At 39.6% G+C, this 12570-nt stretch overlaps 1 protein-coding gene across 1 annotated transcript in view; it reads left to right on the forward strand.

Moving 5' to 3' along the window:
• Positions 1 to 12320, forward strand: part of IL23R (interleukin 23 receptor) — a 54225-nt gene extending 41905 nt beyond the window's left edge. Inside the window, exons 8-11 of the mRNA XM_007164296.2 lie at positions 2983 to 3072; positions 5369 to 5474; positions 8017 to 8107; positions 11670 to 12320. Of these exons, the coding sequence (XP_007164358.2) occupies positions 2983 to 3072; positions 5369 to 5474; positions 8017 to 8107; positions 11670 to 12320 (938 nt within the window). The remainder of the gene's footprint in view (positions 1 to 2982; positions 3073 to 5368; positions 5475 to 8016; positions 8108 to 11669) is intronic.
• The last annotated feature ends 250 nt before the right edge of the window (positions 12321 to 12570 follow it).

Genomic DNA, 12570 nt, shown 5'->3' on the forward strand with positions numbered 1-12570 from the left:
GGATGTATTAGAGTTTTTTTCCCTCTCTCTTTTTTTTTTTTTTTTTTAAAGGATTTTCTTATTTATTTATTTATTTATTTATTTATTTTTGGCTGTGTTGGGTCTTCGGTTCGTGCGAGGGCTTTCTCCAGTTGCGGCAAGCGGGGGCCACTCTTCATCGCGGTGCGGGGACCGCTCTTCATCGCGGTGCGCGGGCCTTTCTCTATCGCGGCCCCTCCCGTCACGGGGCACAGGCTCCAGACGCGCAGGCTCAGCAATTGTGGCTCACGGGCCCAGCTGCTCCGTGGCATGTGGGATCTTCCCAGACCAGGGCTCGAACCCGTGTCCCCTGCATTAGCAGGCAGATTCTCAACCACTGCGCCACCAGGGAAGCCCTTCCCTCTCTCTTTTATTTTTCGTATTAAAATTATTTTCTCCTACTATAGTTACTGCTTTTATAATGAAAAATATTAAGTATGATTTAAGAAGAAATGACCTAGCCACTTGGTGGCAGTATGTCATGAAGATAATAGTCTATATGGCTTCATTTCAGTCCTTCGCTTAAAAATTCTGTCATTGACATATATACACTACCACGTATAAAATAGGTAACTAATGAGAACCTACTGTATAGCACAGGGAACTCTACTCAATGATCTATGGTGACCTAAATGGGAAGGAAATCTAAAAAGAGTGGATATAGGTACAGCATATATACATATAACTGATTCATTTTGCTGTACAGCAGAAACTAACACAACATTGTAAAGCAACTACACTCCAATAAACATTAATAAAAAAATTTGTCATTGGCTTGATTTCTTCTCTGACAGTTTTGTTTATAAATTGTCTTACTTCAGATATCTGATTCTTTGTGAAATTACCCTCTTATAATTAAGCATCTCTTTTAAATGACTTTAATCTAATTTAAATTAATACACCTGGTTGATTTGCAACTATGATAACAAAACGACTCTAAAGGAAGATTATGTTTGGTCTCTATTAGGGCTAATAAAGCCCTAGTCAGATATGAAAATTATTTTTATGTGATGCAAATTAATAACTGATGTTTCATTGCCAAATAACCACCTGTAGTTTATACAACAGAATTATATTAACCTGTATTAAAAGCCAACAGCACCACATATTATTTTTTAATAAAAATGCTAATTTTAAAATAATAAAAGTGAAAACAAAAATAATCCAGCAGCATATGCTATAAACCCATGATTTTGCAAAATTGAAAGTTGTGCTACATTTTAATGTAATATTTTTCTTAAAATTGTAAAATAATGTAGATGCAGACTCCTGCTTGGGCTCCCTGAGAATGAACATAAGCCTGTAAAATACTAATTTAGATGAATAAACCTGGCTGTTGACCACTGGGGATGCAACCACATACTTATGGAAAAAAGAGACGTAGTGAAGCATTGAGGAGCCAGAAAGAGTTTCTGATTCGTCACAATTCACAGTGAAACATTTCCCTCTTGCTGTGGAGAAGTGAGAATAAAAACACAGGAAAGAACTTTTGGCTTTTCTGATGTTTTCATCTTCTAAAATTCCCTACCCATTGTTCTTAGAAAACTACTCGTCAATCGAGCCTGTGTTTGCACCCAGATCAGCCTTTTTAAAACATTTCCAAAGACCCATAGGAATCTTTTTATCGGAACTCTGTGATATTTTTCTCAAAGAGAGTTGCCCTGGCCACATAGCATGTTATACAAGCCAATGATATCTCCGTAGCAGTTAAGGACACCTCAAGTTGTGATTTCTCCCTGGCCCCCAAAGTAATTCTTTTAATAGAAGAATTTGAACACTGAAATCAGAATGACTGAATAAATAGGGCTTGAGGCCCTCTTGGAGGTCCAGAGCTTAGAACCATTTTCAGGAATATCTTCTGTCAGCTGGGAGAATTGTGTCCTTGAAGTCACCTCTGGCAGCTTTTAATTATCAGGAGGGAGGAGGTGGGTAAGGAAACTCCAGGACTCCTTTTTTTTTTCTTTTATAAATTTATTTATTTTATTTTATTATTATCATTATTATTTTTTTGGCTGCATTGGGTCTTCATTGAGGTGAGGTGTGCGGGCTACTTATTCAGTGGCTTCTCTTGTTGTGGAGCATGGGCTCTAGGCACGCGGGCTTCAGTAGTTGTGGTGCACGGGCTTAGTTGCTCCGCAGCATGTGGGATCTTCCCCAACCAGGGTTCAAACCCGTGTCCCCTGCATTGGCAGGCGGATTCTTAACCACTGAGCCACCAGGGAAGCCCATCCAGGACTCTTCTGAGTTCAGACTGAAAACAAGTTAGCTACCAAGGCAGCTGACCCCACCCTGGTCAGAAGATTTCATTAGCAGTGTTCTGACAGGCTTTATGGGTAGACAGGGCTGGCCAGGATCCTTGCCCACGGGGAAGGAGCAGAGGGAAGTCGTTAATGGCATTCCACCCTTATGTTATAACCTCAAAGTGTCTGCTAATCAAAACTGGGCTTCTTATATGAAGCCAAGAGGCTGTTCACGAACAGCATCTCTAAGACTGTGCAAAGGCAAAAGTAACACATCTTGGAGGCTCTTAAGGAAACCTAAACTTTATTGCATCATCTATTGGAAGGAATCAAGTAGAGACCAGTTGTGTGTTTTTTTCTGGCTCGGTGAATGAAATAAAGCTCCTTGGAATTTGTTGCCTAGAAGCCTCATGAAATTAGTGGACACACCTTCAAGTCTTACAAACCCTAGGTAGTTTTTATTGTCCTTTGAATGTTTCCTCCTTTAGGATTTACCTAATTTAATAAAAAGAAGAAGAAAAGACACACACACACACACACACACACACACACACACACACACACACACACACACAGGTTTTTGCTTTTACTCCATCTTTCCAGCCTATTAAAGTTACTGGTTTACTTTAATCATCTCCAAACAAGTGAAGAAACTCTCTTAGGAAATTGGGTAACCCGAGTGCAAAAAGTAAAAAGCTGACACTGTTTTCTTTTTGTTCAAAAGTTCCCCAGGTCACACTGCAATCATTTCAACATGATACTCAGAATTCTGGGCTTCTAATTGCTTCCATCTTTGAAGGACACCTTACTTCTGGTAAGAAAATACTGCTTAGGTTTGTTGAGTAGTCTTTATTAATCATCCATTTGAATGCTCCATACTGAAAAATCATGTGTCAGCCATAAGTTTCTTGACAGTAAGATATGCCACATGCTTTCCATAGGAAAATAATCAAACAAAAATCTGCTTAAAATTGAATTTAAGGATTGGTTTAGGTAGATTTTGCCAGCTTTTGCTCTGGGTTAGATACATGTTCATTTCAATTGGTGCTGGGGCTCAAGACCTCAAAAATTCTTCCTAAAAAATACCATTATTTGAGTGTCTACCATGTGCTAGGAATTTCATATACATCATCTTTTTCAATCTTCAAAATCTTTATCAATCTTCAAAACAACCTGTTGAGGTAAGTGCTATGTATCTATTTTACAGATGGGAAAACTGGAGCTCAGAGAGGTTGAGGAACTTGTTTGGACTAAAATTCAAATCCAATTTTCAAATCCTGAAGTCTGTGCTCTTTCTCTTATACAAACCAGCTCCCATTTTATTTGTTAGTATGACTTAGTATTTTCCATTGATAAGCATACCTAAAAGTTTTAGGCATAAAAAAGATATTAGATCAGGTTGTAGAGCATTTATCTCCTTGCATAGAAATCTGGCAAGAATAGTATAAAAACTTTGGCAGGTGATATTGATATTCTTTGGACGTCTGTTTATTTATTCAAAAAATATTCTATGTTACCAGGCACATATTTTATGTGCCAGGCACTATTCTGAGTACTGGGGAATCAGCAGTGAAAAAAATGAACAAAGCCCCTGTCTTCATGGAGCTTCCATTCCAGACAGACAGGGTTGGGTGGGAGTGGGGGAAACCACAAACAAAACAAGAAAAGGAAGGTGGCAGCAAGTGTTATAAAGGAAATGAAGCAATGTAAGGGTACTCTGAATTTGTGTTGTGAATCAATTATGGGCCAAGTGCTTAGGTTCAGCACAGATCCCTAATTACAAATGCCTGCACAGACCTGCACCTTGATATTTCTGTGGGAATTGTGGAGGCTACGAACTCATGCCTGCTCTGTTAGATAGGTATTATTTTACAGAAGAGGAAACTTGAGCTTCAGCAAGTTCATTATTATGCTCTGATGTTACAGAGCTGATAAGCGGCAGCATCTAGTTTGAACCCAGGTATCTCAGGTTATTCTTTTGGTGACTCTGCTCTACTCCTCAAACCCCTTTACCTGGCCCCATGTTAACTTGGGAATTCCTCATCCTCCTCCAGGACTAATGCACAAGGATATGTGGAAGCCAGTACCTCCCGTTAGTTGCTTGAAATCCTTAGCAATAGTATTTTAGTCCTAGGAAAACACTAATTCCATGCCACACTGGCCCTGGCCCACCAGTGGCTTTAGGAGAGGGGCTGGACAGCGTGGAGACGCCCAAGTGTATGTTAGGTGCAGCTGGGGAATAACTAGGGCAGGGCCAATTCAGTGTCTGACACATGGTAAGTATCCAATAAACGTCTGCCAAAGAGAGGGAGGAAGGAGGATGGAAGGGGCCAATACCCAGCATGGCTCAGAACCAACTCCAGCATGACAAGTCATGTCCAAATTAAAGTTTACATTTGAAAATAGAAAATAGGGTTTTTCATGTACTAGGGAAAAAATGGGATGAGCCTGGTAGGTAACACATGCTGAATATAATAATTATTTAAAGATTACAGGTGATTAATTCCACTTCAAAATTCAAAAAAGCATTGTTTTTATAATAAAATGTCAGTGTAAGATATATGGCAATTTGGATTTCTCTCTTATAATATATATTGTTCTAAGTAGAGTGAATGTTCTTTTTCAGCAGGAAAAAATTCATGAACAATAAATTTCGAAGAATGGTGACAAGTTGTACATAACTTCTGTCTTGTACAAAAGGTTAAAAAAAAAAAACTACTCAGTTGTGACTGTGGCCAGCTTTAGACTCTGTCGCAAGCGATTGGGAATTCTCACTTGTGTCGAACAAACCTAATGATGTTTATCACTAAACCTTTTTTATATAAAATATGCAAGCACAAGCTCAGAAAAATGTCTAATGCTGACCACATTTGCCAGAGACTCAATTCACTGACATCAGATACATGCAGCCCAATTCCCTCAAACAAAAGGTATTGTTGTGCAGTTTGGAAGGGCAGTCACTTTACAGCCCAAGGTAAAGGTTAATTTTATTTCCCCTTCCTATTTCCTTTGAGATCAATGACCTTCACTTGGAGCAGAGTAGAGAGAACAATGATTCTGGCGTCACATAGATGGAAATTATACCTAAAATTATTTTTCTTTCCTTTCAGACAATAGGCAACAAGACATTGGGCTTCTATTGGGAATGGTCTTCTTTGCCGTTACTTTATCAATTCTTTCTTTGATTGGGATATTTAACAGATCGCTCAGAACTGAGTAAGTTTTTGTACAATTTGTTTTCTCATTTAGACATATATTGGTACCATCAAAATGTAGTCAATTCTGTGATTTACTAGAAAAGTTCATCAACATTTTTCTTGAGAGAAAGACAAAACAGAAGAAACTGTTTAATGAGTACCCACCCATGCCAAACTCTTTACAAATGTCATTCATTTAATCCTTGCAAGATCCTGCCAGAAAAGCTCAGTGGCCTATTTTACAGATGACTTACACAAGGCTTAGAGAGGTTAAGTGCTCAGCCCAAGGTCACCAAACACTAAGCCAGGAGTCCAGGCGCAGCTGACGTCTCAGCCCATGTTCTCTCTTTTCCTACGCAGCCTTTTCATTGTGCTCTCAAGTCTGTCTACAGTGCCTGAATTCTTCACAGTAGTTAAGTCGTAACCTACCTCAAGTTCTACCCAAGCAAATCCCCTGAATCAATGTGAAGAGAAGTGTGGCAACGTGTGAATTCATCACTTTGATACCAATCGTGTTAGTGTTTTAGCATCCAGCCCCAATGCCCATTCCTCTTGGCCTCCTTCAGTCATTTTTTTCCAGTATGGTATCAGTATAATAAAGATCAATGCCTAATTATTTTAAAATGAGACTTTGAGGGAAGCAAGGCCTTTGACACCCTAAATTTTACCAGATGCACTATTTCTAACTGGTTAACAGAGTTGTTTGATGTGGCAGTCCCCCAGTTCGTCCAGTGATGCACAAATTTAACACATGTGAATGTTCTTTGCCTAATTGGCACTGAGTTTCTATTTCTTGCCATCACTTGCTTCATGAGATAATCCTTCTTTCTTTGCAATTTATAATCAAAATGCAGTAGAGAGATTCAGAATGAGCTATTGTGAATAAAGTACACTAGTGATATTTTTTTTTAATTTACATAGGCTTTTTCCTCAAAACCTAAGCTTTTAAATTACACATTAATAAATATATCCCTGGTACCCTTGTGAGGTGAGAAAACTAATATGGAACTTTATTTTAGGTTGTTTTAAAATATACTTGATTATAAAACCCTTTGAAATATCTTAATGTTCCAACTTGTAGTGCATAAGCATATTAATATTTGTGTTATTATCCAAAGATGTCCTAGAGAGTGTAAAATTTTAAATAACATTAAGTTTGTTACGAACTAAAAATTAACTTCCTACTGGTAACAATAAATAAGAAAATAAAACAATTCTTTGGTAATTTAATTATTTAAATAAGCATTCTTTTTAAAAAGATAAAACTAGAGATAATTCCAATATTACTATTTTACATATGAGCAGATACTGTTTTTACTATAACTTTACATTGTTTATAAAAGCCTTATTTCAGAAACAGAACTGGAAAATGGAGAGCAAAACAATTTTAAATATAATGAAAACAAGAGTGGTATCTATATCTATATCTATATCTATATCTATATATATATATATATATACACACACGCATATATATTTTTCTCACTGTATCAGTATGCTGTATAAAAACTTTTCTTCAGTAGCATGAACTTACTAATTTGGTCTAATTTTAGGTATATAAAGGGAGTGTGAATTATTTAAAAAACTGAACTATAAAACATTGTATAAATATGTGTAAAGATATTAGTTTTTACCCTACAGTTCAAGGTCAAATTGGGCAAGCAAAGTCCATGCAGCTAGTTTGGTTGTTACTTAGTAAAAGTTCTTAGAGAAGCTGCATAAACAGATACAAGAGTCTGATCTGTTGTGGTGCATTGTTAACACATAATAATGTGCCAGAGATCAGTGTAGTCTCTTCGAAGCTCCCGGGACAACATTTTTGCTCAAATCAATTTTTACGTAAATGCAGAAAGTGCTTTCAACACAGTGGCAGTGCCCAGGGGTAGCTTAGGAGGAAAAGTGAGGTGTTTACAGCTTCTCACTCTTCCTTCCATCACCCGATCCCAGAGATCCGTAATAAGCACACAGCCTAAGTAAAAACTGGTGTTCTCACCGTGCCACACAACTGCAAGACAACTTCCCCGGACTCCTGCTCCAACTACATAAGGAAAGTCTGGAGCCACCACTATCATCTCAACCTTATTTAGAATCATTACAATTAGAGGAGCTCAAATATTATAGTTTTATTATATGACATTCTCTTCTTTAATATTTCTCTGTGGTTATGGTCCCCTTGGAAAGTTTTACAAAACATCCCTTAGGTTTTACAAACTTTTCCACACTGACATCTCCGCTTATAATGGTTTGCCATATTTAACATGTGTATAGTTTCACTTCCTGGGTGGTTCTCCCATTTATCTTGAATCTAGTGTGAGTGTTCTGTAATGTTCCGGCTTATTAGAGACAGGCAGAGCAATAGAGAGGAGAGGAAAATCTGGAAAGATATTGAATCAACTTCCCACATAACTTTTTAAAGTAAGGGATGGAAATCTTAGTTTCTGCATCGGAAAGTTTGGTTTTAATTATGCATTCCATTCTAGTTGATTTCCTAATCTCCAAGATGATTGCCTGCACCAATCCTCAAGTAAGATGCTTATTCTTAGTCATTTTTTGTTTTTTAGAATTAAAAGAAGAATCTTATTGCTAATACCGAAGTGGCTTTATGAAGATATACCTAATATAGAAAATAACAATGTTGTGAAAATGCTACAGGTAACCAAACACCATCAAATACAAACTAAATGGCAGCTGAAACCAAGAGTGCAGTCCAATAATTAGAGTAGAATTTCCATTCAAATAAAGAAATATGTGTGCATATTTGCACAACTGTATAGCTTATGTAGAGATAAAATTATACATATTTCAAATCATACTTAAGAGAGATGAGAGAATGGACTAGGGGAAGAAAAGAGAGATGAAAGAGAGAAGCAATGCCATTCAAAAGAGAAGAGTGAATGGAAGATTGTAAGCCAGGTGCCAGAGCCACTTGGTGGCCAAGCAATTGGAAGGTGTCTTCAGGGACAAAAGGAAGAGGGAAGAAAATCTCAATAGATCGAGCCTCAGAGACACAAAGGGGCTTCTGTTTTACATGAGACTGCAGAAGCAGGTGGAGCCCAAGGAGGACACCACTTTGCTCCTGAGACCCAGTGGAATTCGAGAAGATGAATGTGAGGAGACTATGGCAGATGGCGTCACCAGGGGTGGGCCAGGTTTCCAGTTTAGCAAAGAATAGAAGTGTGCCCCAGGAAGGCCCTGAGGCTACAGGGGACTTTGCCGGTTATGGAGGAGCTGCTGCTGATTATGGAAGAGGGGAAGTCATCTGCTATGTGTGCTGCTACACTTTCTGGCTCTCCAGCCTGGCTGTCAAGGGGTTCAAAACTCAGGTGATGGGACAGACACATCATTCAAGCATTGCAATGCAGTGACGTAGTACAGCGACAGAGATGAGACCAAACATGATGCGAGTATAGAGGAAACATATTAAAAGACAGGAAGGAGTTGCTCAGGAGAAACGAAAGACATTCAAAATAGACAGGCTACATGAGCAAAGGCAGAGGTGAGAAGAGCATGTTGGGTGTTGCTTTCTGGAAACACTTGATGTGAGGAGTGGCTGGAATAATGTGGGAATGCAGAGTGGGATCAGATCACAGGAGGCCTTATTATGGAACTCAGACTTCATTCTGCCAATCAGTAGTTTTCAAACTTGAAAAAAAAGTTATTTTTAGCCTAGGAACCCTTTGTTCAAATGATGTGAGGAAGACAAGTATTTGTAAAACAAGAAAAAGTGGCTCTATTTGGAGATCTAGTGAGCCCATTAACCAACTCCTTCCCTAGTCCCAGGTGAGTCTCTAAGGCGACAGTTCTCAGCCTTGGTTGCATGCTAGAATCCTGATTCCCAGGCCACAACCCAGGGTCTTTGGGGAGGGAGGGCAGGGGGAGACCCAGGCCTCAGCATTTTCCAAAGCTTCCCAAGTGATTCCACTACACAGCCCATGCTGAGAACACTGTTAAGGGGTTGAAAACTATTGCTAGACAGCGAGGAGTCAGTGAGGGGGTGTCCGTTGGAATAGGAATGGTCCTAGGAAAGAGGCAGAATGGGAAGGTAGAGAAATGAGCATCGTGAGTTGTGGGCCAAGTGTCGAGAAGCAAGGGTCCTTGTGCTGTCTTTGTAGAGGGTCTGTAACATAAGAAGTGGAATGCATCTGTGGAACGTGACAAGGAGCAGGTCACTGGTGGTCCCGGTCCAGGGGTTCAGTTAGAAGTGAATGGAAGAGGACTGAGAGTGGAGACATCTTTTGATGAGTGTAGACTAGAAGGGAAGTAAGAAAGGGGCTATGCTGACACATGATCAAATACTCTCAATACTGATGCGATGAATGTATTAACAGTAGCTCCAGAGCAGTATGGACTCAGAAGCGTGTTTGTACTAAATTGAACGGGCTTGAGAGGACTAGTATTGGGGGGGGGGGGCGGGGGAGGGAGGGGACTGATCAAGCACGACTATGAAGGGATGAGGAGGAAAGGCTCACCTGGAGCAAGAGGAGGGATCCTTGTCTCTGGATCCTTGAAGGAGAGAAAGGGTGTGGACGTGGTTGATTTTGAAGGAGGTAATGTTGCCTACACGGTGGATGGGTGGTCTGGAATAACTGAACCCACATATAGAATAAAGTACATAGTTAACAACTGACTGAAGGACAAGTACATAGTCACCAAACTACAACTAATAAATACTGTGGTCTTGATATGCATTCCACTTAGTCGTTCTGTCTTGCTCCCCCACTAGTTATCCTAGGGAACTGGGGACATTCTGTGATTCAGAGAATTGTCCCTGCCCTCACTGTGATCAGATTCTCCTCTTCTTTTACTGTCCTCACATTGGATAGTCCCTGTTGCTTTTCCATGTCCTTCACTATGGTCTGACTCCCATCCACTTCTCCACTCAGCTGCCAGCCTGAAGAGGGGAAAACACCCCCTTCCTCTCAGTTTACTATAGTAACTCTAGTTCCTTTGACTTCATCTGACCCATGACTACATGTCTGCCCTTCCCAATCCAAACCTGGCAGTGCCTTGGGGAGGCAGAGCAGAAGAAAATTTGAATGACCCTTCACGCTGCTTTATTCAAGGTCTTCGTCTTTGTCAAACTTCCTTCCCATTCAGGGCTCCTGGAATTAGAAATGAACCTTAGGGTTTCCTTTAGATGAGGTTTTGTTTTCCGCCCAAAGACTAAGGGGTAGTGTTCTAGTCAGTTCAAGCTGCTCCAACAGAATACCATAGACTGGGTGGCTTAAATGACAAACATCTATTTCTCGCAGTCCTGGAGGCTGGGAAGTCCAAGATCAAGACACCAGTAGATCTGGTTCCTGGTGAGAGCTCTCTTGCAGATGGCTGCTTTCTGGTTGTGTCCTCACATGGCAGACAGAGAGATCAGCTCTCTCGTGTCTTTTCTTATGAGAACACTAATCCTATTCATGAGGGCTCCACCTTCATGACCTAACTACCTCCCAAAGGCCCCACCTCCTAATACCATCACATTGGGGGTTAGGGCTTCAACATATGAATTTTGGAGGGACTCAAACATTCAGTCCATAGCAAGTGGCTATAATTTTGTAATTGTGTTGGGTGGGAGTTATTTGCCCTGGGAAACCAGCCATCAGCTGGAAGGCCTCGGGTCCTTTTCTTACCAGAAGAGTCATCAGGCTTTTATACAAATAAAAACTTTCTTCACCTACCCTCCTGATTGATCATCACAGACATGTCTGAATTGTGAGCAGCTAGCTGCACACTTTTAGAACCACAGCACAAAGCATTTACTACAACCTTATTCTCAAATGGAAGCAAAATAGGATTCTCCACGCACTACCCCCACCCCCACCAACTTTCTTTTATTTAAGCAACAAAGTATTTTCTTGTAGAAAGGAACTATAATATTAAGAAATAGTCCAAAATTTTAAAAGGCCCTGAAATAATTTGCAAGTTAATATGAAAGAGGCTTCTTTCTCTTTAAAATTTTTAAATAAAGGCATGTGCTTACAGCATGGATTATTTTTATTACTCCTTTCCTTCAGTCTCCTCCTGGGAGAATTTAACAAACATTTGGAATGGAGCAGGATAACAAAAGACAAAAGGAGGAAATCATATGGGAAGAGAAACAATATGAAGAAAAATGAGGGGGAAAGGAAAGTTGAGGGAAAGCAAAATTCCAGTCCTTCCTCAATTATCCAGTTGGCTCCTTTAAACTTCTTTTGTAAAATAAAACAATGTCTTTTCTTTCTAGGAAAAAAGTGAATTTATGAATAATAATTCCAGCGAACAGGTCCTATATGTTGATCCAGTGATTACAGAGATAGAAATCTTTCTCCCAGAAGAAAAACCCATGGACTACAAGAGGGAAAAGAATACAGGATCCCTGGAGACAGATGACAGCCTGCAAAAGTCACTACTCACCAACACTACAGTTGTATATATTCCTGATCTCAACACTGGGTATAAACCCCAGATTTCAAATTTTCTCACTGGGGGAAACCATCTCAGCAATAATGATGAAACAGCTTCCTCAGCTCTGCAACCACCAGCTGATTGCTTACACCTGGGAAAGAATGCCAGGTTTAAAAAATATCCTAAGTTTTCTTTCTCTGTCTCAAGTATGAATTCGCTAAGCAACACACTATTTCTTGAAGAATTAAGCCTCATTTTAAATCAAGGAGAATGCAGTCCTCCAGACATGCAAAACCCTGTAGAGGGGGAAACCACCATGCTTTTGGAAAATACATCACCAAATGAAACTATTCCAGAACAGACCCTGCTGCCTGATGAATTCGTCACCTGTTTGGGGAGCATGAACGAGGCGTTACCATCTATAAATTCTTATTTTCCACAAAATATTTTGGAAAGCCACTTCAACAGGATTACACTCTTAGAAAAGTAGAGCTGTGTAGTCAAAAGCTGCCTTGCAATTTGAAGATGGCTCTCTCCCTCAACACAAACTTAATTCTGGCCTATTTTTTTTTAATTGGAGAATTAAGATCCAAAGATGGAACATAATTCATGGCCACAAAAGCAGCAACAATATTAGGGACGCCTCCTATATTTTAGAAGATGTATCAACTATATCTTTATTAATTTTCCTCATTACAAGGCACAAAACAGATCTCTCTTTTGTATGAAGGATAAATAAT

Source organism: Balaenoptera acutorostrata, chromosome 1 (assembly GCF_949987535.1).
Source record: "Balaenoptera acutorostrata chromosome 1, mBalAcu1.1, whole genome shotgun sequence".
NCBI classification, from domain to species: Eukaryota; Metazoa; Chordata; class Mammalia; order Artiodactyla; family Balaenopteridae; genus Balaenoptera; species Balaenoptera acutorostrata.